Raw genomic sequence first — 27,768 nt, forward strand, 5'->3', positions numbered from 1 at the left:
AGATACATGTTTTGCAAGAATTTAGCAGCATCTAAATTTACCACCGTAATAAAATGTTTATAAATATAATTATTACTCAAGAAACTTTATGACACTCATAAAATGTTTAGCGCTTGCTTTCTCAGTGACATAAATAAAAAACACATTAAGCTTGCGCCTAATTAAAAACTACAATTTGCATTATTATACAATATCGTGGTGACTTGTTACAAGACATTTCGACTTTATTGAAGTTTTTGTAACTTTTCCCATCTTTAATAAGATGGGAAGATCGATAAGGAAGAGAAATCCTCGCAAAAACATCGATATCGACAGCCAAATTACTAGCACATTCCTCGAAGAGGCTCCACTCAATGATATCGACTTTATCGACAATAAGGACGGAGAATCCTTGCAAAACATCGACTAATGGTATACATCACTAGTACATTTCGCGAAGAGGCTCAGTTGTAACTCTGTAACAGTGGTGTTTGGGTGTGTGCACGGATATCAGACATCATGGTGAGTAACTTTTATTAACCGACTTCCAAAAAGGAAGTTCCTTATTCTGTAGTATATATTTTTATAACATATATTATTAGTATTTAAATTACGTATAACATGCAATTAAATAAATAATAGTTTTAATAAAGAATACCCATTATAATTAATGCAATTTTATTATATTTAAACTTGGTTCAAAACAATAGTGAATGAAAACGATTACAGAATTTTAAAACAAAAAAAATTACTACATTATATTTCCATATAGCAACAATAACAAAAATACATAGTGTGTATTTTAAAGTAATGTTTGAGAACTAGAAAATCATCATAAAAATCTTCAGTTAACTTATTAAAGTTTTTGTGACTATATCTTTATTTGTTTAGCTTAATTTTAGAAAATATTACGCATATATATTCCAAGAAAAATGTGTAATACTATACGATCATAATTTTATAAGGCGGCAGAATCAATTGATAAAACTTAATATGGCAATAACCCTTGGAAGGTAGATTAACTTATAGGCTACTTTTGTCCTGGAAATATATATATATAATATTTATATGAAAGTATTTTCCTTGCGCCAAACGAAGTATTAGTAACTACTAACTCCAGAATATAAACAATAACTAAATTTAATACAACTAGACACTGGTATGTACGGTAGCCGACTTTGATCATTTTCGACGTTATTACAATAGGCGTAAGATCTAATAGCACATCGCAATGTACAGTAAACATCTAATATTACAACCAAGGACCGCTGGAGCATCTATTGTGCCAATTAAATTATTTATATTTTGTGAACGGCAAGGTCGATATAAAACCCGGGTTTCGGTGTAAATGTGTAGCGAAATACATCTAAATGATTTCAGATCTGTAAATTTTCACGTCAGAGTTCCCCCCCACGCGAACATTTGTGTAAAATTAAAAGCTCCTATTGATATATATCTAATGCCGGCTCTTGATATAGGCGAACGCGTTGGCCAACGCGTCTGCAGACGCGTTGGCAGTGCGCTTGCAACGGCGTTTGTGAGTAATCCACACATAGGAAGGTCGTTCAGTATGCTTTGGATCGCGCCAATGTGCGGACGGATTCAAAATGGATGTTGAGTCGCTAACAGCTGCAGCTGTATATTTATTCACAGCTTATAATTACTTTGTAAATGTGGACAAGAAAAAGTTTTAAAAGGGTATTCTCGAATTAAATAAGTAAAAGGCGAGAAAACGTAACAAACAAAGAAATAAACTCACTTTTACATATTTTATACCTAATATTAAAATAATTTAATTTTTTTATTACTTATTATTTATTATATATAAAAATTATTATCTACTTATTACTTATTATAATTATCATGATTAATAATTAATAATATATATTTATTATTTATTAAATATTTAATTTATTTTGTTCTTAGTATATTTTGTTGTTATAGCGACAACAGATATAGGTACATTATCTGCGAAAATTTCAGAAATCTAGCTAAGTATAGCGGTTCTTGAGATACAGCCTGGAGACAGACAGACGGACAGACAGATGGACAGACAGACAGACGGACAGACAGAAATGCATACAGACGTTGAAGTCTTAGTAATAGGGTCCCGTTTTTACCCGTTGGGTACGGAACCCTAAAAACATCGTGAGGAAAATAGAATGTCCAATAACCTTATTTTTTTTTTTGCAACTTTTGATACGATTTTTGGTTCCACAGGCAGTTTTTACTCTGATAGGGTCTATACAGACGGACCGCATTTCAACTGCAATCCAACCGCAAATTGCAGTTCAAGTGCAGTTTGAATGCAGTTGACATGACTGCAATAAAACTGCAAACCAAATGCGCAGTAGGATTGCAGTTCAGTTGCAGTTGGCGTGCAGTCGTGTGAACCGCATACCGACTGCATCCAAACTGCACTGCTACTGATTCCATGCGCGGGAGAGTGGAGCGTGCGGGTGGGTGGGATAGTGCATTTTGGATGCAGTCGGTATGAAGTTCACACGACTGCAGTCAACTGCAATCCGACTGCGCGTTCGGTTTGCAGTTCTATTGCAGTCGTGTCAACTGCGTTCAAACTGCACTTCAACTGCAATTTGCGGTTGGATTGCAGTTGAAATGCGGTCCGTCTGTATAGACCCATAGGGCCCAATAAATTTAAATGTTTTCTCGATACTCATATTGTTCGCCATTTCGTCAAGTTAGATGTTAATTCGCCACAAGAAGGAAACGTGCACTCTTCATCGCCGCTCCGGGCGAACTGATCGCGCGGCCTATGTGTGGATGGAGCGCGAAGCTTGCGACAAATGTCCTTTGATCTTTTGCCGGCATTTCCGACCCGCGCGGCAAGCTCGCAGATGCGTCGGCCAACGTCTAAATACCTACGGCCAACGCGCGAACGCCCGTTCTACACATTGGGCCAACGCGTCTGCAGACGCGTTGGCCAACGCGTTCGCCTATATCAAGAGCCGGCATAAGATTTTTCATGCCAGTGTCCTCTAGTGAAAAATTTTGTAATGAAAATGCATGTTAAAACTGTCATTTTCCTCGTTATATTATGGCCGGTTTACACTATTCCAATCCAGTGATCCAATCCAGCGTTTGATTACTATTAGAATAATGTAAACGGATACTGAAATGCACTGGAATGCAATTATTCACACTGGATTGGACAAAAATGAAAAGTTTATGAATTTAGCAGTAAGTAGCAACTTTAGGTTCCTGTAACTTCATTCCAATCGCAATAACTTATCCGTTATTGTTTTTATTATAATTTAGTTTTAAAATAACACCGGCTAGGGCTTTCTAAAAAACTGGTTTTCCACTGTTAAGTTACTAACTTAAGAGTACTCTAACTGCCGCACTCAGAGTGGAACATTAATTACTTAAATGTAATTATTTATTTATACTTTTTGCACAATGTACAATGGCGGACTTAATGCCATATGGCATTTTCTACCAGTCAACCATTGGGTGGTAGCAGAGACAAAACTAAAAGACACAGGTGCTTCCTGTTTGGAGAAGATAATCGATGTTCAAGAAATAAATAATGAAAATATATAAACAATAAATACTGATACATATAATAACAAAGACTAGGCATTCTACATATATATCAAGTTACAATATACTAATACTACTATGGCGATATTATATATAACCAATACTATACAATATATACATTATACATATTATTATACATATACATAGGTTCATATATACTGCCATATAAAACACTGAGTAACGTATATTGTATTATACTTATGATTATAATTTTGATTTAATTAATAAATATATTGTATTATATTTATTAATTAAATCAAAATTTTGACATAAGCCCCATACATTATCTGTCAAACTCTCCATTAAATTGAAGGTTAATCGTAATTAAATGTCTCTGAGTACGGCGGAATCTGTGTAGAAAACTCTTTGTATTAAAGATCTCAAAAAAATTATTGTCTTACGACCGCATTCAGAGACACTTAATGATGATTAAACTTAAATTTAATGAAGAGTTTGAAAGATAATGTATGGGGCTTGTATCAAAATCTTCATTTAATTGATAAACTAGCTATTTGACCGAGCTTTGCTCGGTATTCGATAAAACACGAATAAAATGACATTTTCTAAAAATTATTCCTAGCTAGATCGATTAATCGCCCCCGAAATCTCCTATATACTAAATTTCATGAAAATCGTTGGAGCCGTTCAATTGAAAAGTAGCGTTTTAAATAATTCTGCTCATCAAATTGCTGAATTCGTTCCCATTTAACAGTGTTGACAAAATCAATACCGGCAACCCGCAACCATAACAAACAAGAAACACTTTCACTTTGTGATTACTGATTTATATTTAGTAGAGTTTATTTGGTGTAGTCATTTGCTCGCTACAGTGCGCTCAGGTCCCACTCCTTGCGCCTTCAATGTCTTGACGTTTTACATCGGTTAGTTTGACGGTATTTTTTTAAACGAGCAAACGCTTCGCCTAATACAAAAGTGATTAACGTCATCCACAAAGAACCACAAAAGGGCATTTATATTAGAAATTTCAATAAAAATATAAAGACAACCGTATTACCAGTACACTCAGCATGGCCACCATAGAAAAGCATTTTTTCTAATTGACAAAGGATTGACAGAGTTTGGCCTTTAAATCTGTTAGTACATCCATTTGTCTACATTTCTTCTGCTGCTTTGCTTAGCCTTCAGGAGGCGTCTCCGGGAATGTCATATAGAAAAGTCAGTAAAAATCTGCGATTATAAAGAAGCGGGCGTTGATCTACTGAAATGTTATTGCGCCAACAGTAATTCGTGTTATATTATCGCCTGGATCGATAATGATGATACATTATCGCAGGCGTATCGGAGAATTTTGTACTATCTATGTGATAATATCATGCATTTATTGTTGCTAATGCAATATTTTGAGATTATAATTATTATGTTTTTCACCTAAATGCACCGAGATTTTAAATTTTGAACCAATATATTCATCAAGTTTCCCAACCCGTGGTCCGCGGAACCCTGGTGGTCCGGGAGTATATGTATGGGGGTCCGCGGTGTCATCTCTGGACCATACATAATGCGATTTTTTGCAGTTTGTTTTATTAAGAGGGTCCATGAAAACCGTGCTTGATTTTATAGGCTGAAGAAGTTTGGGAAACAGTGAAACACTGATATAAAGGCAACTTTCCGATCCTCACGGCAAGCGACCGGCATGGGTCGCTAGACCAATGTCGGTAGAAATGAGAAAATTAACATTGGACCCTACAAGCCCGGGTCATAATGTGGCATTTTAATTGAATTTTTGTCGGTCGCGGTCGCTTGCAGCGAGGTACGTAATCTAACTTTAGTCGTGGGACTTGTTTACTCTACTACGGTACGGTTTGGGGAGGACCAAAGTTGCCGAGGACGTATAAAATATTTCCCCACGTTAAAAATAATAATATTATTATTCGTGGGTACATCACAATCGGCTTTATTACTTCTTCTATATCTTTTTAAAGGTATATATTTCTAGTAGCTACATGTATCATAATTCATAACAAATTCTCTTATCAGCTCGTAACATTTTGTTTCGACACAACAATTAGCAATAAGGCTAGGCCGGTTTTGATTAAAATTTGTTGCGTGGATAATATTTTATTAGTTTATACTTTATTCACCTTGTACTGCGAGATAAAGTTAAAACCACTTAAGAGATGACATTTTTTTACGCAATCACAATAATTTGTTGAAATTATATTTCATCTTATTGCTTTCGTAAAATGATCAGAGCCTGAGTTTTGCAATTAAAAGATAATAAAATAATACGTACTTAATAATACGAAAGTAATACGTTTATCGCGCGGGAACCGTACTGGATACTTAAAACTTTCCTATGTCCTTTCCCGGGACTCAAAGTATCTCCATACCAAATTTCAGCAAAATCGGTTCAGGGGTTAGGGAATTAGGCGTGAAGAGTAACAAATAGACAGACAAACTTTCGCATTTTTAATATTCTAGTAAGAATTGGATCGAAACTATTTTGTGAATTGTTCTTCTGTCCTATCTCTCAGACCGTCTGCCAAGTAATTTTATGGACATTGACTCGTTACCAACTATTTTGGCAAACGAGTATAAAATGGGAGTACAGGAGCATTGTCATATTTATATTTAAAGGGAAACCGTGGAGGTCGGTAATGATTCATATTATATTTCCGACTGCGTCTATTGGAGAATGGTAACATTGATATTGTTTTGCCCGTAAGAGCCAGGCTACAACACTGCGTTGCGGTGTCGTATCGCAAAAACATCGCACAGAAATGCGCTGCGTTGTTACCACGCAAAAATTTATACCTGCAACCTCGTTCCTTCAATATTTATCAAGAACTAAAAATTGATGATAGGTTCGGTATAAAAATTTTTTTTAGATGTTCAGAAAGCGATTTTCAAGTGCTATTGACTATGATTTTACCAGATAAAGAGAAGAAAACAACATGGAGGAACGATGTGATTCCTCCTGATATGAGATATATAGGCGGACGGACCATAGATAAATTAGGACGGACGTCTTCTTCTCGTGAGTGCGAACATAAAATGCGTTCCTTCCCCTCCCCGCAGGCGAACGCGGGGGATGTTATCCATTCGTCTTGGCAAACATGTTATTGTGATTTTGCTAACAAAACTGTTAGGCCACGCCCCTATTTGGTTAGCAAAACATGTTATCGTGTTAGCAAACACGATAACACATCGCTGCGGACCCGGCTTTAGAATGTGCCGCCGCGACGTCGAAGAAAACTTTTTGTTTACTTTTTCCCTTTTAATTTTAGTTAAATTATTATTTAGATCTATCCACAGAAAGTGTAAGTATAGTTTCTGTGGGTAGATCTAAGTCCTATTACAAGATCGAAATTACTTTAATAGAAACCAACGATAAGCTGCTGATAAGATTGGCTCAAAACGGACAAAACAACAATGGTAATAGTTAATCCAATTTTGAAGGATGTAGGTATATTATCAAATAGTAATATGTGCTATCTATCTTATCATAGGCTAAATAGGTTAATATCATAAAACTAATCCTTTCCGTCTTGTTTACGAATTGAAAGGGCTGACATCTATTTCCTAGTATAAGGTAATCACTAATCATAGTTTAAATCTATGTTATAATCAGTGGCAATATAATAATAGAATGGCGTATGTGGCAAAATGCCCCGGGCCCCCGGCCCAAGAGGGCCCGGCAGAGGCCGCGAGCGAGAAATATTTTTTTCAATTCGTATATCAATATTCGTAACCGTACATTTTTATGGGATAAAAAGTATCCTATATTCTTTGCTGATACTCAAATTATCTCCTTACCAAATTTAAGGAAAATCGATTCAGCGGTTTGGGCGTGAAGAGGTAACAGACAAACGGACAGACACTCTTTCGCATTTTTAATATTAATTAAATTATTATACATTAACAGATACTAAGTATGGAAGTATGGATTAATTATATTTTGTTATTAACGTGAAGATTTTCCCTTCAATTTGCAACTGGCCTCAGATAGTTACGCCACTGGTTATAATTTTAATTTTACTAGATGAATCACAGTTTTTTAACGTAAAAAACATAATTGAATTATATTGATTGTCATGTGTTATAATCAACATAGCTCCGAAATCATTCATCATATTTCCACGAAAAATATTAGGCCAACTGAACCGTCACTCCAACTTCTACCAACTAATGTATTTTCTGTGATTCTACAGACTGGTAAAAATGTTTGTAGAGCGCAAACGCTAATTTTGTGTTCGCCGTTCGGCCCACGACAACATTTGAGTATCCGGTAACTTGCGACGATTCGGTTGTACAGCTGATATCTGATGATCTGACGAATCATTTTACGTTCATTTTTCTCTTTCACTCAGAATTTTTCACTTCACGTAACGCTTCTGAAAATTTAAAGCCTATTTCTCAACCGAACCAAAAACTTCGAACTCGTAGACAGTAGGCGGCTAGTGGCTATACGTATACAGTCCCAAATGAAACTGCATTACTAACATTGAGATATAAGTGTAATTAGTAATTACTAACCTTATTATAATATTATACAATAAGGTCTAAAGTAATAGGTACTCTGTTTTCTACTGAACCCAAATTGATGTTTTTGTTTACGAACATGTACCTATGAACTGTCGATTATACCAAGGTCAATTATATGATAACGTATCTCGGGCCAAAACAATTTACAACACTCATTACAATAATAAAACAATAATAATAGGTACCTACATTATACGTGCGTGTGGCACTCGGGGACTGCCGCGGTAAAGCCATTGCATAGCATTAATTATCAACTTATGCACTTAATATGATTTGCATTTGTCTAGTCGCACGCACACAAACACCGTGCTGAAGCGTTTTAGGTTTTTTCGTTATGGAATTTCATAATTCGGGCGCCGCGCTCAAGGCCCATGCAAAATTATTATGCTATGGGACGCTTGGCCATACAAATCACAAAAAATATTGCTCTTTCAGTGTTGCCACTTTTACAGTAAACTCTATGTATAATGTAAAAGACACATACATCAGACACCTTCTGAAGTATTATTATCACTTTGTATTGTAAATTGTTACACATTTTGTTGTGTTATGCAGAAAGATCCTCACATATTGTTGAGTCTAGAAGTTTGGCTTATTTTAATTGATAATTATTCATGTTATTGACGTTTAGGATGTAATAAATTATCAAGAGGTAGTCAGGTGTCCACTAATATGGCTATTTCAATAAAAAATCCATTAAGATTGCAAAAAGTCATAAAGATTGTAAAAATCTTCGAATAATTGACAAAATAGTAAATTGGGTTTTAATCTTGTTTCTCTTTAAATAAAATTTAAATTATTAACATGGATAAAATATTGTCGAGTAGTTGGTTGGTTTATTGGTAGATTTTTAAGAAAAAAAAAATGTTTTTGCGTTCATTCTCACCTTTCTTTAAAAGGCGTAGCTTTTGACGTATCTTGCAACGAAAATTTCGTATATAATTTTTCTGAGGGCCAGGCCACAGCCCACAAGATAGCGACGCGGCGTCCTATTACAAAAACAACATGGCACAGAAATAAGATGCGATGTCGCAACGCAAAAATGTCATCGGATACGACATTGTACGATAAGCAAGAGATAGCACTATACGATGAGGTGCCGCATCCAAAATTTTCACGATGCGTTCTGCGGCGTCACAGATTTTTACGATGCCGCAAGGCATAGCAGTGTTGTGGCCTGCCTCTGACAGATAGCGGATATTGTGCAATCTCTGCTCTCAAGCGCATCTTGTTTACTTGTCGTAGGTATACCTACTTAACACTACATAATTATCCTGTCAATATTGATGGATTTTAAATTGAATCAAACTTTGAACTATATGTCATAACTCATACATCGCGACAACGGACAAGCGCAAAAAGTCTGACTCAGAAATGAATTAGCGATTTAGTATAATAAGCTAGAATAAGCTTCATAAATATTTATTTAAGGATATAATATAACTGCAACGTTCTCACCTCAGGTTTTCACGCAGAGCTCCAGCATAGACAGTAAACAAAAAGTTTCGTTCGACGTTTAACAACGTTTCTGTCAATATTCTGATATGACGTTTGCGACATGTCGGATTTCGGTGGAATTGTTGACATGAGCTCCCGCTGCTCCGACCTTTGCGTAATATTCTCTGTAATATCTATCCCTAAGGCATCCATTACACGATCATACAAGCGACAGTCAATTCCGTCAATCATGAATTATGTTTGACTGACGGTGAGTGATGAACTGATGAATATTAGACGGTCACTCAATTCTCTTCAGTTTTATGTCAGTCAAAGGTATTTAAAAGTAAATTTTCAAAGGTATTACGATTCTAATTTTTTTCCTATTTTGTCAGATGAGACAACACTCACTCTAAATTCGTGACTGATGGTTGCATGAAGCAAAAATCAAGATATCCAGATTTTCGTCAATCAACTTCATGCAACCGTTTGTCATGCTCTTACACGGTAGGTTATCCATCATTCACAGTCATGACTGTGGTAAAACTGACAGCAAAACCTACCGTGTAATGGATGCCTAAGTAGTCTATGGTAATATCCAAACTGCAGGTCATCTCTGATACTATCTGCATGTGGCATTCGAACGTTCCAGCGACGTACCTGCCCACGTGAACCGTACGGCCCGTGTGTATAGTCGCGGGGTATTTCGGTCCCGACTCTTACAAATAGATTTTTATGCGCCTACGTTGCGATTTATACGCTGCGTGGGAGGCGTTTTTAAATCCACTACTAGTAACGGTGCAACTTTTAATGGCTGTTAAGACGTGCTTTAATCTTTTGTTGAACACTCTATTATTGAGCTCAACTAATTATTGAGTTACGAAAACAACTATTATTGAGCTCAAGTAAAGGCCAGACTGCACTACGCGACGCGACGCGACACTTCACGTACGATGGAAGTGACGTTTTATAAACGTTAATCTGATGTTTTACAAACTTCAGTTCTATGGAACATGAAGTGTCGCGAAGTGTGGTCTCACCTTAAGGATTCCTTTTTTCCTTCTGATTGTAATTTTCCAAGAAACCTAAAGTCCTTTTCCGTCCGTAAAATACCATTTTAAGCGTAGTTGCTAACTTCAGAAACCATATTAATGTTATGAAGATTATAAAAGACCATATTTTCTTCTTTACATAAAAAAGATAAATATATCTAGATGTACGATAATTTTACATCTAATGTAAGGTAATTTCATAATTCAAAATCGCCCACCGTATTCTATTCTTGTTTGTAATTTATTTGAATCTTAAACCAATACTGAAATTGAATTAGTTATTAGAATATGCAAAATTATTCTGTATTCTAGCTTTCTGTTGCTAGAATATAAAGCGAGCTAAATCCCTGGCCAGGAGTAAATCATCATTCATCATCACTAACCATGTATATGAAGCAATAATTTAAATTGAGTCTTATAATGCCACATTACTAGCCACACTATCTGTTGCCAATACAATAATTCCCAAAGGTTGAGAAATCAGAGCACTCAAAAGCTTAATAATATGAAGATTCAGTAAGAAATAAAGGCAAGAGAACTTGGATCTACTTTGTACGTGCCTATGCATCGTCATCAGACAAATGGGGGATCAGCCTGCATTGTCTTACACAGGAAACGTTTTGTTGTTCCAACGCGGAGTCAAACCCACGTCCTCCCAAGTCGAGAGCCAAGCTCTGCACAACTGCAGCAGGAGTTTCTTTGTACGGTAGAGTCGGAAAAGCTAAAAAGGTAGAACATAGATTGACGAAGGAAATCTGTCAGCTTGCTTCTAAGTCTGTTAGTGTTTCTACACTTTCGTATACTGTGGAAATGCTTAAGAAGCTATCTATTATAAAATACCACAGGATATATTATGTACTTATATTATAATATGTAGTGACAATACTAAGAAGATTTTAAAGATCGGGGACTAACTATCCATACTAATATTATAAATGCGAAAGTGTGTCTGTCTGTCTATCTTATCTATTACGTTCAGAAATATTTTTGTAAAAAAATTGCTCGGAATAAAAATTATTTTCATTTTGATTTTTATCTGTTACCTCTTCACGCCTAAACCGCTGAACCAATTTGGTATCGGGATACTTTGAGTCCCGGGAAAGTATACGGTTCCCACGCAACATCTAGTATTACTATAAACAATAGTCAGAACACTATTAAGAAATAGTCTCAAATCCTCAATAACTGGAGTAAGAACATCGTTGTCACCAAGGTCGACACCGTCTGGCGACGCGCCAGTGGTTACTGGTGACTTACGTTTTATTGGGACCACAATCAACTGTCACCTCTCACCACCTTGAGCCATGGAATAGCATCTTTTCTGAAATTAGAATCTAGTCATTGGGTAAAAGAATTAAAATTAAACATACGCAAGCAATGTTATTTTAATAGTTTAACAGCGCACGCGCACGTACAGTTTAGCAAGTAAGGCAGGGAAGAATAAAAGTATTTGCATCTAAATCTTATATCTTTATCGCGCGGGAACCGTACATTTTTTCTCATCAGGAAAAACACTTCAAACAAAGAAACAATAGCGGCATACACTACTCTAATAAAAATAACTACTCAAACATTAATCGAATATAATCGTCGTGCTTTTAGATTCAATTGAATCTAAAAAGGAAACATGTAATAGATTGTCAACTGCAGTTGTGATGATGAGCACGTGGTACAAACAACAGCCGGCCCTCGCCTTGACCTTGTGTCGGAGCGCCCCACATCCGCCGCACACGTCATAAGCTTACAGCGAACATGGCTTTCAACTTTGATTTTTTTTTGTGTTACAGCGCGAAAAGTAGCATTGTGCGTTTTGTGTATTTATAATTATATTTTCAAATGTAAGATATAAAGCGTAGAACCTAAACGCCATTCGGATATGGGCTTAAGATCATAAGAATTAGTCTTGGTCGTGACACTTGCACTGGACACATTGTAGTCCGTTCTTGTTATTTTACACACGGACACCAAACGGTAAAAGCATTAATGCCTGACAAAATAACTAATCTTTAAATATTGTGTATTGTAAAACCTGCAACTTAGACTTCTGCAACATGAAATAGAGGCAGAGAAAACAGAAATAGGGATAGTCAATTAAGGGAGAAATAACTTTAAAAACCTTATGTAAGACAATTATTTCAATCTTAAACTTTGAAATCGTTAAAGATCAATATTAACCGTTAAGTAAGTACCGAGACTGAAGCTGAAGTATCGATTCAAAAGCAACAAGTGTAACCACTAGCGATCAAGCTATCAGCTTCTAACCTGTCCCACACAGCGACGAGTTCTCGATAGTGTACTAATAAGGCGCGGTCGGCGTGACTCCTTGGCTTTCTTTGTCATCCATTACTTGATAGGAAATAAGCCGATGTGTATATTATCTACTATATAAGTATAGACTACTAGATGACGCCGGCAACTCTGATGCGCCAAATTATTTGATCGCGCAAGAACCGTAGTGTTTCCGGGACAAAAAGTATCATATTATTATACAGTCCTTTCTCGGAGTTCAAAGTATACATACTTTGAACTTATATATGCCAAATAATATACTTATATATGCCCAATATAATATGCCAAATTTCAGCAAAATCGGTTCAAAAATTTAGGCGTGAAGAGTAACAGACAGTCAGTCAGACACACTTTTAGATTAATAATATTAGTATGGATAGGAAGTTCAATTTAATTCTAAACGGGCCGCGTAATGTCTATAATAACAAAAAAATTGACAATTATGAACACACACAAATATAGCGCTTGCGCACATAATATTATATTGTGTTAAACTGTCTAAAATACTTGAGAGTTGCAAAGAATCTGCGAACTAAAATTTTGTACTTATTTATTTTCCCATTGATTTTTCAACCAGCAGCCTTACCCTCGAAACTATACGCCTACTACGAAACCGTTTTGAGACTCAAACAATCGGACGAGAATGTCGCGTCCTGCTCTAACAACGTCATTTCACGTTTGTTACAGTAGGACGCAACATTCTCGTACGATTGTTTGAGTCTCAAAGCGGTTTCGTGGCACAAGCTCTGATACGATTTTGATTTACGAGTCTGATTAGTTCCAAATTGAGCCGCAGCATGATCGTATAGCCTGCTGTCAGGAGTGGGAAAAACCGTTGAGATCCAATTACACTTTCCAAATTGAGCCACAGCACGATTTTGCGCTAGAGTATGTCGGACGTAGCAAATGAATCGAGCTCATTCGATTCTCGATTCGATTCTTATTCTGTCGCGGTCGGGAGTAAGGCAGCTGATCTAGTGTCAACCATTAGACCAATGTTACTGTAAATTATAAATTATGTGCCCAATTTTCATAACCACCGGGTATGATATAGCAATTTGAGCTAGCCAGCCAGCCAATTTTATAAAATTGTAGGTCTGTAGCGATTCAGTTTTAAATTACTAAACATAATAACAAAACTCGTTTACAAAAAACAATTTTGTATTATGAACTTTTTGTTACATACGATTAATCTAATCTTTATTAATATTATCACTTAGCAACTATGTATCAATTAATTACTATTAATTACTGTAATAATTTAAATAAGTGCATTCTGTGATCGTTTAATTGCTCATACAAGTAGTCATACAATTAATGTTATGTCGTGTAACATAGCCGTGACATAACTGCAACATAATAAACAGTCAATTATGAAATATTTTATGGCATACCCATTACCCACTTATACTATGTTGACTTCTTTATCACATACTAGCTATCCCGGTGAACCGCGTGTTACTTTAAAACCTTCCCTGGACTTCTCCGAATATTTTAAGACTAAAATCAGCCCAATCCGTTCAGCCGTTTTCGAGTTTTAGCGCGACTAACACATTTGAAAATCCATTTTTATATATAGGATTATTACGTATTTCCGTTGAAGTTTGATGTTAACCTTTTAGTATCGCTGAACCTTATTTTTGAACGTTTATACCTTTCTCTCAAGTCACCATCTACTAAAAAACCGCACCAAAATCCATTATGTTGTTTCAAATCATAATATTATAGGAACGACAGAGGGAACTTTGTTCAGTATGCAGTGATACTAAACTATACCTACTCGATAGTCAGCGGGGATCATAAAACCAAAGCAGTACTTCAGTCACATATGCTCGGAGTATTATCGGATGATGTCATTTTAAAATCGACACTGATCGCCTTGCTATCGGCACTCGACTACAAGGACGGTGCAGCTATTTTAGGACGAATAAACGAGCGTTAAATTAGCCTGATTACTTAAGACGAGTAAGGAATGAGTCTGCAATATTGTCATGCTAGTAGCTCTTATAAGTGAGGCTTTTTAAATGGAGACAAGAACTACTGTTGCGGAGTTCCTACAAGTTCGAGCTGACAGCTGATTTTAACAATTTCTAGCCAGTAACTAGCTAAGCCCTTCTACTTATAGTTAACTCTGTCAGCTACTAGCCAGCTATCAGCATCTCTCAGCGAAATCTATGCTCTAACCAATATAGGAACTATAACTTTACTTAAATCTTTGTTTTAAATAATTTGTAAGCAATTCAGAATACCAAAACTATTATTATTTGTTACAGGCAACCAGAGACGCGGGACCAGCAATCTGCAACGGCTGCAACGCCCAAATCCAAGGCAGAGTAAGTAACTTTTGGGATATTTCCAGATCATTCCATACAAAAGGTTTGAGACCGAATGTCTGTAAGCTCTAATAGAGCCATATTACAGCTTTAAGTACCATCCCAATTAAGCATGTTTCAACAGCACTAATTTACACTCCAATAGCGGAAAGCCCTTCGTACTTGATGCAAAACTGGGTCGAAACGTGTTAAAATGCTGGACATACATTCAGATTCAGGGCTGATCCTCTGGATCACCCCAGTGGAGAAACACTGGAACCTGGCTCTGGCCAGGTCCCAGCGATTCTGGTACACCATATGGAAGTATTGATGTACATCAGCACTGTTGCTGCAATTGAATGTGATCTTCCCATATATACCCTAAAACCAACCAACTAATCTCCTTCCAGATAGTGACAGCACTGAACAAGAAATGGCACCCCGAGCACTTCACGTGCAAGAGCTGCCGGAAGCCCATCGACGGCGCCAAGTTCCACCAGCACGACGGCTTCGTCCACTGCGTGCCGTGCTACGCTCAGTACTACAGCCCAAGGTGCCACGGCTGCGGGGACCCCATCACTGATGTGAGTATACCTTTTGAGGCTGAATATTGGAGAATATGACTCTTAAAAGTAAAGGACCATTAAAATATTTTGGGATGCGTCACTGCCGCAAAGGAGGAAATTCTAAAGCAAATTGTAGTGTCAGCAATGAGTTGCAGCTATGGGGTATGAGTTATGAGTAATGAAAGGCTGGAATGGGTTCTGAGTGTCAACGAAAATGAGTTTGGCTATCAATTTCGATGATTCGAACGGCAAATTTTATTGCCTAGCGAAGAATACCGTACAAACCACCTATATATAACTCCCAGGAGCTGCCAATTCATTCTTCAAAAAGACCCTATGTAGTACGTCACTATGGAATTGTGACAGTGAGCTAAAAACTTTCAAGACTATAATATTATGTGATATGTGGATTTAACAGACTTACAGACACGTTACATAGAGTCAAGGTTCCGCTTTCGTTTACACACATACAGATCTCTTTCAACGTTTCTATCAGAGTTCATCAGACGATTTAACCCATTGAGCGTTCTTAAATACTTTGAAAGATACAAGGTCAACTGATATCGTTGGTAAATGCTAAATAGTAGCAAACGCATAAACAATAGTATTCACAGACGAGTCAATCCGGTTCCACCGGAAGTAGGGTCAATAAAAAATGTAATCCTTTGCACTTTACATTAAAAACCATGTGGAAATGACTAATACCGTGTCGGGGAAAATGATACGAAAATATATGACGCAATGCCACCTAATATAGAACGGTTTGTGATAATACCGCCTACTGCCGAGAAATTATGAGCTAATTGTGATGACTCGGAGGTAGGCGAGTACGTGCATGGGCGCTCGTCAGGGAAATGGGCAATATGGAGTTATGACAAGCGAACCTAAACGACCATCTAGCCATAAGCTGCAGGGAATTGCAGTACTAAATTGCAATTCAGATTAACGTTATAAATTCTATAAAGTGTATCTGTCTGATACCACTTTACACTTAAACCGCTGATGAAAGGTATGCAGAAACTAAGTTCTGGGAAAGGACATATGATAGTATTTTCTCGAAAATGAGCGGTTTCTGTGCGATGAACGATCAAAGTTGCAGACAACATCTCAATTCTTATCGCACCAGCACCCAATCCGCGCAATAATGCCAAGGATCTAGTTCAGTTGTAAACACTCGAAGGAATTAACGAATGAACTAATCGACAATAAAGCCATATCGAATACATTAGCCACCCGATATGGTGAGGCGGAATGAAACACTTTGTAATTATAGGGTTGTCGACATTCCATTTCCAGCAGATAAGATGTTTGTTGATTTTAAAGGAAAGACTTTGCCCAGGTGATAATTTTGACGAATAACCGATATGCCAAAAATAAATAATGCGATAATCGAAGATTTTAAAAGGGAGCAAGCTCGATCGCTTTTATGTAGAACTTACAAACAAAGTATACCAAGAATCTTATCTACTAATCTAGCTATAGTTTTGTCGTACATACTTTATTGACTAGCTAGGAATCATTTCCAGAAAATGTAATTTTCATCGGATACCAAGCAAAGCTCGGTCAAGCAGCTAGTAATGGAATAAATGCTTATTGACTATTTACAGTTATAGTACTTAATTGGTTTAGATTTTGGACAATACATTATATTATATTCAATTAAAATATATAACAACAATTAATTTTATTCAGCTTTGTTGTAAAATATTCCTCGTTCGTCTGGCAAAATTATTACTTTATATTTCGTGTGTTGTAATTCCGAGTCCTCGACATGAATCAACATCATATTCTTGTAATTGCCAGCCCTACCGTGTCGATTTAACAAGAATTTTATTAGGCCTTTATTTGGTGTTAACAGTGTGATGACTGTCGATGACAAATCTCAAAATATACCGCCCTTTTAAGGGCATGACATTAATTTTGGGTTTAAGACCACGTTCCGCGACACGCAGACCGCGGTCCTCGATTTTTTGCTTTGCCACTACATCTGTTAAGCTAGCATGGCCAAGAAATTATAGTTATTTCTTCTCTACGATGACTGGAATCCAATTATCCCGGGTCATGCTAAGGAGGCTGGTAGTAGAAAGGGCTCCATCATATTCAATAACTGTCAAAAGACTGGGCATGTTTAAACATCATAATGTATATATCTGTCCTTGAACTTCTCACAATGCAATGGATTCTACAAATAGGTAGGAGACGACCTTATGATAGGATCTATATTTAAAGATAACAATTACATAAATATGCGAATTGCCATTTTCAATATAATACCATCTTTTAGACCTGCATAAATATACATTCGCTGAGTTCTTGACATAGCAATTGTCATACTAGTATTTTTTTTTTTTTTTTTATGAAATGAGGGGGCAAACGAGCAAACGGGTCACCTGATGGAAAGCAACTTCCGTCGCCCATGGACAATCGCAGCATCAGAAGAGCTGCAGGTGCGTTGCCGGCCTTCTAAGGGGTAATAGGGGAGGGTAGGGAAGGGAATAGGGGAGGGTACGGGAGGAAATAGGGGAGGGTAGGGAAAGGTAAAGGGTAGGGGATTGGGCCTCCGGTAAACAATTATCGTATATGTATATGTCATACAAATATCGTAGTCTAAACAATTTGATTCACCGGTCGACTGGCTGACTCATCTTATTATCTTAAGTAGTGTTTACATTAAGATACACCGGTGTCACCTACTCTTAACTCTATGTGTGATATAATTTAGTTTTCCATAAAAAGGATATTCACAACTTATAAAATAAGAGCCTCTGAAGTCTAAATGTCTTTGCCATTTAGTTAAACCTAGGTATACGGTTTTCCCTCTCTCAAAAACCCCTTCGAACATTTTTTTAAAATATACTTAACTTTGTCATAAAACCAATCACAGTAGGTATATGAATATAGAATATTATTGTTTTTTTTTAATCACACCTTTAACCGGCAACCTGCAAAATCATAGCCAAGAAACCAGTGAATCAAAGCCGCGAGCCAGCGAGAGCCAGGCTTTCGTAATTTTATAAAAGCTCTCGTCATTTTATAAAAGCTTAAAGTTTTTTCCCCACAGAGGTGTAAAAGAGCTGCCTTTCAAGCGACACTTCGCATCCTGATTTCCGTTTTTATTCCTTGTTGCAAATTACAATGTAAATCTTTAAACGAGCAATTCTTGTATATATACATATAAATAATATAATTGGAAGCTCGGAATCGGCTCCAACGATTTTCATGAAATTTAGTATATAGGGGGTTTCGGGTACGATAAATCGATATAGCTAGGAATCATTTTTAGAAAATGTTATTTTATTCGTGTTTTATCGAATGCCAAGCGAAGCTCGGTCAAATAGCTAGTGTAATATAATAAGACACGTTGTTATTTAGACTCTATATGATAACCTCGTCGTCTCCTTATAAGTATAAAGTCAAAAGCGGCGCCGATACGTTTTTTGGCAAATATAGTAATGTCTGAGCATGAGCTAATCTATAAATATACTTTAATGTCATGACCCATGTATACGTAAAAATTGGGACGCCTCCAGTGAAAAGAAAAAATGACAGATTTTGATGAAATCGACAGATGTAGAGTAGGGGACGGGGACATAGGCTTACTTTGTATAATGTACAGTATCCACGGGATTTTGCGCTGCATATCAGGGGCGTAGTCTGCAACACCAGATCCACCATCATATTAAGCATTTAAATATTAAGGTAAAAAATCGAAAGGCAACAAAATTAATTATACCACTTTTATTTTCATTGAAATATTTGAATAAATTGAATGAAAACGAAAGTGTTGTCCTCTTAAGCAGCCTCCACACGTTGGCCGTTTTTGCGCTATACCAGAAAGAAGGACGCAAATAATTCGATCTCTTTTTTTAGTATAGCGCCGTCCTCTTCTGTTCGGCAAACACGGCCAACGTGTGGAGGCTGCTTTAAATTGTTAGTATTATAATGCTATTCCCTCATAAGTATAACTATCATAAAGTAGAGTAAAGAGTTACTAACAGCCGTGTTCTTAAAATATAACATACTTAACACAGAGACACGTAAAATTAGTGGTCCTCAACCTTTTTTCATACGGGCCACAAACATGTTTTGCTCTTGGTTTCGCGGGCCGCAACAAAAAAAAATTAAGGATTAAAAAATAACGTTCTTCAAAATTAACGATTTAAAAGTGGAAAATATTTCACGACTTTCGCGACGACTTTACAATATTATTTGCCGATGGGCGTGAATTTCAAAATGGTTTAACATCACGCGGGCCAGTGATAAAGCCCAGCGCGCGTGCCGCAGGTTGGGTATAGCTGCGTTAGATGATCTACTATACATGACTATACTGTACCTGGCGAAACATGGCGGTAGCGGTCATTGACTCCCTGTCAAAAACTTGTCATTTTCTATATAAACCGCGATTAATAATGAAGTGTCAGATGTTGCCAATCGTGGCTTTGTATAGAAAATGACATTTTTTTTGACAGGGAGTCAATGACCGCTACCGCCATGTTTCGCCGAGTACAGTATAGTAACTAGTAGTTTATCATGTTGCGCTAGTAACCACAAGCCTATAAGTTCAATTTCAGAGGACAAATTGAGACAATGCACAACCTGCGCTTTCGTTGTGACCATGTACGGTCAGACCACACACATCCTACGTCGCTGACTCATACAAGCTGGTCTTAACGACCCTATTACAATAGTCATAAAGTTCATAATTCACAGTAGTTATCGAACATGGAAGTAATAATACTAGAAGCTAATTCATGAGCAACTGTTTGTTTCACAAAAAATCAAAGGCAGACCCATAATATGAGAAATTTTTGCCTCTTCCCTTATTCGAAAGGTCGTCCCAGTTTTGGTGTCCAAAGTTACCCAATATAATATACTTGATATAATATAAGTAAGCCAATTTGAAAGTGATCTTAACCATAACAATAAAGTCTAGTTCGTCAACTTTATAAAATTAGACTAGGAATTTGATTCATTCATTTGTCGGGATACTGGTCCTAGCATAAACCAGCCAAATTACGTAGGTAAGCCATCTGCCAATGGATCAATGTCTCTAATAGTACATACTACGATTATACGTCAAATAGCGCTTCATGCCAGCGGTTCTCAAACATTTTTTGTAGTGGAACCCTTTTAAGATGTGACATTTTTGACAGACCCAAAAAATAATGTTTTTTTTCAATAAATTGTCTCTATGCTGCAGCTGGTGACATTTCTAAAAACAATTTATGTATCGCTCGCGGAGCCCCCAGAAGACCTTTGCGGAGCTCCATGGCTCCGCGGATCACACTTTGAGAACTGCTGCTCTATGCCATAAGGTCCTCTGAGTCACCTACCGGTGCGTCAAGTAAACATCTGACAGCAAAGGTGTGATTTATCGAATATATGCTAATTGATCAAATAATAATTATCCACAAAGTGACCGCAAATAAAAGTGAATTGTTTGTAAGAATCACCTGGAAAGTACAACATGTTAAATTAAGTTTTATGTTGTTGTAAACATTTACCTGTCAAAGAACAAAATGTAATTATTACATTTTGCATACATTAGTATGTGTATACAGTGGCAAAGGCTTTTCCAGCTAGCCTGTATAATATATGAGAAATAATTGTAGAGATGAAAATGTGTAGCGAATATATCTGTCAAGTTAAGTGGTGGATAGCCTATCCGGAATTTATCAGGAAGTGGTGAAAAAGGCCTTTAGAAAATTTTAGCTAACAATAAGATAACACCACAAAACACAACGCTATTTTGTCAATGAATCATTCATATAAATAACTCCTACATTTGATCTTTTTGGCAGTCTTCGGTTTTACAATATTCTTCAAAACAATTAATACATATAATATTTGTGTTGAACAAACTTGAGCTTCTGATTTTTAGTGCTTTAAGAACAAGAGCATAACGGTAAACCTACGTGGAGATACTTTGAGTCCCGGGAAAGGACATAGGATACTTTATATTCCGGAAAAATGTACGGTTCCCGCGCGATAAATGAGATACAATATTAACCCCTTACTAGTTTTTATTATTCGTAACCCCTTACTAATAAAAAAACACATTCCGTGTATACAGGTTGTATGGCATCCATTACACGATAGGTTTTGCTGTCAGTTTTACCAGTCATGGCTGTAACTGATGGATAACCTACCGTTTAAGAGCGTGACAGACGAAAATCTGGATATCTTGATTTTTGCTTCATGCAGCCATCAGTCACGAATTTTGAGTGAGTGATCACATCTGACAAAATAGGAAAAAAATTTGTAAAGTTTCTCTGAGAAAATTTTGGCTTTGACTGACATAAAACTGAAGAGAATTGAGTGACCGTCTAATACCATTCGTCAGTCCATCAGTCAAACATAATTCATGATTGACGGAATTGACTGTCGCTTGTATGATCGTGTAATGGATGCCTAACAAAACTAAGTGACAATACTTTAGGGTGTGTAATGTGTATGAGTTCCTTGTTAAGAGTCCACTGTGAAAGTAGCAGCGCTGAAGAGTATTTTTTTTTAGATTTTCATGGGCTCCAGCATCATTAGTTTTCCCATACAATTCACAAAAAATGCTCTTTGAGCGCTGCTACTTTCACAGTGAACTCAACACAAGCAACACATATTATCACCCTTACTGCACTAAACTTTTCTCTCGAGACCGTCATTTCAACTCCAGTGACAAACAGACACAAATACTTGAAATTGTGCGACCTATTTAACGACATCGTAAAATATATGAAATATTATCACCTCACCTCGTATAATATTCTGGCTCTCACCTGTTCCAACTTCTAATATAAGCCCACAAATATAAGTACGACGACCTCTATACGAGAATAGTTCGCAAAAATTAAAATATATTTCCAGAATATTAACAATACAAAACAGAATAAAATTAGCAATATCTTTAATAATAGTTTATAGTTTGAGTTTTAAAGCCTATGTAATAGTTTTCAGTATCCATAGTTAAAAAATAGCATACAACGTGTTTATTTTTATGATAATAGGCTATACGAAAATCTAGATTCTAGAAAAAGACTAGATATTATAGACAGTCTAGCTTTTTGACCGAGCTTAGCTCGGTATTCGATAAAACACGAATAAAATGACATTTTCTAAAAATGATTCCTAGCTAGATCGATTTATCGCCCGCGAAACCCCTATATACAAAATTTCCTGAAAATCGTTGGAGCCGATTCCGAGATTCCAATTCCTGTATATGTATACATATATATATATATATATATATATATATATATATATATATATATATATATATATATATATATATATATATATATATATATATATATATATATATATATATATATATATATATATATATGAGAATTGCTCGTTTAAATATATAAGATAAGAATGTAATATAGGGCTTATGTCAACATTTTGAATTATTTATGTTACGTACATTTATAATTCAAAAGGTGTTTGTTTTCATGATGGTAGGCTATACGAAAATCTAGATTCTATAAAAAGACTATTATAGACAGTCTTCAGGATTTATACTGCCGCACTCAGAGTGGATCATTAAGGTACAGTTGGAAGCCGGCTACATGAAGCGGCAGCAGACGATGTGTCGTCGCGACACTACTGGTTTCTATGTTTTTCTATGAATAAGTGTCACTCGCTTCGTGTCGCTAGCTGCGGAGGGTATTACATAATATAAATACATACGAACCAATAGTGTCGCGCCGACATAATATTATGTCGTCTGCAGTTGTCGTGTGTCGCTCGGTCCAACTTGTACCTTTAATTAATTAGATCTCAAATGTACTTACATAAATAATTCAAAATGTTGACATAAGCCCCATATTACATCTTATCTTATCTTATATTTTTAAACGAGCAATTCTTGTATATATGTATATATATATATATATATGAATAATTGGAATCTCGGAATCGGCTCCAACAATTTTCATGAAATTTAGTATATAGGGGTTTCGCGGGCGATAAATCGATCTAGCTAGGAATCATTTTTAGAAAATGTCATTTTATTCGTGTTTTATCGAATACCGAGCAAAGCTCGGTCAAATAGCTAGTTATATTATATGTCAAACTCATCATAAAATTGAAGGTTAATCATAATTATATGTCTCTTAGTACGGCGGTTATAGATTTAAAAGATGCCTTTAATAAAACGATGGAAGATTATTATGATGCTAATGATAATGCTTGAAATGTTTCAGCGCGTGATCCAAGCTTTGGGAGTGTCGTGGCACGCGCACCACTTCGTGTGCGGCGGCTGCAAGAAGGAGCTGGGAGGTGGTGGCTTCATGGAGCAGGTCAGTGGAAATAACCTTCACCTATAACCTTCTCTGAGCAGGACCGGATCTACTATATGGCTATTTGGGCTTAAGCCCAGGGCCCCATGAGCTCCCCAAAAATAGACGATAATGTGAAAGAATTCATAATTTTATAAAATTTTTGTTGGTATCCCTGAGAATCCTACGATCAAGGTTTTATAATTTAGGTGTTGGTACTACGAAGTACGAACTGGCAGTTAAAATGTTGTGGCCCTAAGTAGATTCAGCCTAGGGCCTCGTAAGCTCACGGTCCGGCCCAGGGCCCGTACCACGAAACGGTTTTGAGACTCAAACAATCGGACGAGAATGCCACGTCCTGCTCTAACAACGTCATTTCACGTTTGTCAGAGTAGGACGCAACATTCTCGTACGATTGTTTGAGTCTCAAAACCGTTTCGTGTTACGGGCCCTGTCTCTAGGGCTCCCTGAGATTACATCAAAGGGTTTTATTCAGAATATCAGTGCAGCGGGCTTGCTTGCTGCGTTTGTTGAGCTGGGGCTAATTTTTGGCGTCACACAGCATTATAGTCATTATAGTACTTAGAAATGTATTAATATTATGGTCGAACTGTACCACTGACTTAATATTAGGGAGATCGCAGACGGCACACTTTTTGTGTGATCGAGTCTGCGGCGCACATACAGTTTGCATGGCCGCGCCATGCCGACTGTATGGGCGCCGCAGACTCGATCGCACAAAAAGTCTGTCGTCTGCGATCTCCCTTATGATGAATTGTGTGATACTAAAAATAAATGCATTCTTATTCTTTTAGTGGTTGGCTCGATTGCTAGTCAATCAAGGGGCCGTACAAAGAAACCGTTTTGATACTCGAACGCATCAGAAAGCCGCGTTCCACTTTAACAAACGCTGATGATATTAGAGTGGGACGCGGTTATGTGATTCGTTCGTTTGAGTCACTAGTTTCGTTGTAGCCCTCCTGGTTTACAGTGGTTTTCAATGCCAACTTATGACATTCATAATATTCATACTTGCGAAGTTTGCTGAAGTTAGCAATACGATAGGACCTCTTCGCATCGCATCTCGTAGTTATACCACTATTCCAATGAGGTTTCTTGTGTTATTCTGGGTTTTATTTCTCTTTCACACATTCAAAGCAACAGCGAGACAACACTGTACTAAATAACTAATCGACTGTAATTCCAGGCCGGTCGTCCGTACTGCTCTGTGTGCTACGCGGAGAAGTTCGCGGCGCGGTGCGCGGGCTGCGGCCGGCCCATCGTCGACAAGGCGATCATAGCGCTAGACGCCAAGTGGCATCGCGAGTGCTTCACTTGCAAGGTACGTGGTACATTACATTGCAGATAGGGCAAAAAGGTACAGCTACAGCTCGCCCATCACTGGCTGAATGAATCCAAACGTTACACGTGACAGGGGCTAGCCTGAAACACGGCTAGGGACATACATTGCTCGTCATACTCGGGTCCGTCAAAAAAATTTTCGTTTCCCGAGTAAAGTACTATGCTTTGGTGTGGAACTACATATTTTTTGACTCAGTAATTACTCTTCCATACTATGGTATATCGATGGCCATAATAATGTTACTTTACATAGAAATAAATGTGACATTTCACTATACTGCAATGTGGCATATTATACAGTATACACTGAAATATCATACTACAAAATATTATGTGTCAATAAGAACTTTGGGCTCCTATACTTAACTGCGAATTCGCATCGCATCGCAAATATCTGCGACAGAACTGATATTAAAATTGGCATTACGATGCGATGCGATGCGAATTTTCAGTTTTGTGTGGGAACCCTTTATTGTGACATCAACTGGCACATTTATCAAAATTTCCGAGAGCCATATCACTTTATGAACGCACAATTTTATTTCCAGCAACTGGCAACTTCATTAAAGCATTAGAATTTGAGGTGAGACAGGGTGGCAGGTGGCAGGAAGGCACTAACTCGCTATCAGCTACGGCAAAGCCTGCCTAATAGCCTAAATGCTAGGTTTTGTTCATAGGATAGATCATAAAATCATATCATCATTCTAAGACTATTTGGACATTAAAGCCAAAATTTCAATCATACAAACAAATCTAATTAGAGTATCACAAAAACACACAATTTTTGAGTTTTTTACTGCACTATTTTGCAATAAAAGGAAATTAACTATTTGCTGTGACAATAAGTTTTGATAGAATGAATTATAGATCATTTGACATGACTAGGATGGCTTTAAAAATAACAATCCCTAAAGATAATAAATGCGTAAAAATAAAAGCGAAATCTTAAACCTAAGAACGGCTTAGCTAAACGTAGCTTAGCCACTTCTAACCGAAATACTCGCCTTAGGGTTGGTTCCCATTAGCAACGTGACGCGTAGATGCAGTGTGATTCTATGACAGACAAGGAATGTGTGGGATGTCACAAAAGTTACATTGAAGTCTGTCAAAATGTACGCAATTTAAAGAATATTCTCACGTCAAGCGTCACTTTGCAGTAGGAGCTAACCCCTAGGCAGCATATTAAGCGCCAGCGCTTTAAATAATTTACATAAAAAATAATAAAGCAATAATAATAATAAGCCCTAAAACAATCTGGTTGCGGAGCACGTTGAAGTTCGTACATTGAATTTATCTATCGTTTTCTCTCGTACACATATTGAGATAGCATTTTTTTGCATTTCTACATACGTCAACAATTATATGTCACGAGTGAAACAATTAGCGTCAGGTCAGAGTACAAATCTACGTGCTCTGCGACTGTACTTGATTCCTAATATCACTATCTAATAATAAATTTCTGTCCACAGCTCTGCAGAAACCCAGTAACAGACCCGACGTTCTCCGTAATGGACAACCAGCCCATCTGCGGCAAATGCGCCTAACTTCACACCGTTCACCGCTCAACACCACGAACTTCGCACAAAACTATTTATTTATATCGGCCGAACACTGAAACGCTGCTCAAGTTAAAGGTTTAAGTGTCATCAACACAATTAATTATATAATATTTGACACAAAAACGCAACTTAAACTAAGTGGCACTTACCCATATTCTGCCAGGCAAAAAAGTCTCTGAGGTTATTTGACTGAGGTTCATCTTAACGCTTTTGATTGCCTAACGTCAAAATAACCAATCAATAACCCTCTTGAATAGATAAATGAAGGAAAAAAACGAAACAAGGCAAAAGAGATTTAAAGGTGCAATTTAAAGTAGCGTTTCAGTCTTCGGCTCCTACTATTATTTAAGTAAGAATAAGAACTTGGTTACAGGAGTTAAACTCTCTTTTTGTCAATTAATGTAGTCAAGTATGAGATATTTTTATATGAGGGTACTTTTTAAAGTCGACAGAGTCGAAAACCTTTTTTTTAAAGAGATAATACATGTATTTTCTTTGAACAGATAATTCATGGTAAAGTTTTACAAGATATAATTCATTCCTCACTCTCTAGCAACGCCACCTTGTCATATACTTGATGTCGACAAAGAGATTTTTATTATTAATCGTTATTTATTACAAAGTCATATGTTAAGTTAGGCGAACGCTTCACGCTTGGCTTCGATACTTGTTATTTAAGCTATATTTAAATGCTTCTGCGATATTTTTCTAAATAAACCAGTTTGTTGATATGTTGTTTTTAATTGTCAAACATCATTGAAATAGGAGGCACTTAAACATCAATCTCACCCCCGAAACTGATACCATTTTGAATTATGAGTTTGATTAGTTTCAAACTGAGCCGCTGCACGATTTAGCGTTAGCAT

At 36.8% G+C, this 27,768-nt stretch overlaps 2 protein-coding genes across 3 annotated transcripts in view; one reads left to right on the top strand and one right to left on the bottom strand.

Annotated features, from left to right (window-relative positions):
* Positions 1-27,768, bottom strand: part of LOC121733134 — a 52,452-nt gene that overhangs the window by 14,868 nt on the left and 9,816 nt on the right. The gene's annotated exons all lie outside the window — the stretch shown is intronic.
* LOC121733140 (transforming growth factor beta-1-induced transcript 1 protein) lies at positions 398-27,631 on the top strand. 2 transcript variants are annotated; one of them, XM_042123309.1, is made up of 7 exons: positions 398-501; positions 15,101-15,160; positions 15,550-15,723; positions 23,907-24,002; positions 25,189-25,323; positions 25,892-25,926; positions 26,813-27,631. In XM_042123309.1, the coding sequence occupies exons 1-6, from the start codon at positions 499-501 to the stop codon at positions 25,916-25,918; spliced, it is 495 nt and encodes a 164-aa protein (XP_041979243.1). In that variant the 5' UTR covers positions 398-498; the 3' UTR covers positions 25,919-25,926; positions 26,813-27,631. The 2 variants fall into 2 exon arrangements, with proteins under 2 accessions (XP_041979243.1, XP_041979242.1); XM_042123308.1 differs by lacking the exon at positions 25,892-25,926.

This window comes from Aricia agestis, chromosome 13 (assembly GCF_905147365.1).
Source record: "Aricia agestis chromosome 13, ilAriAges1.1, whole genome shotgun sequence".
In the NCBI taxonomy this organism is placed as follows: Eukaryota; Metazoa; Arthropoda; class Insecta; order Lepidoptera; family Lycaenidae; genus Aricia; species Aricia agestis.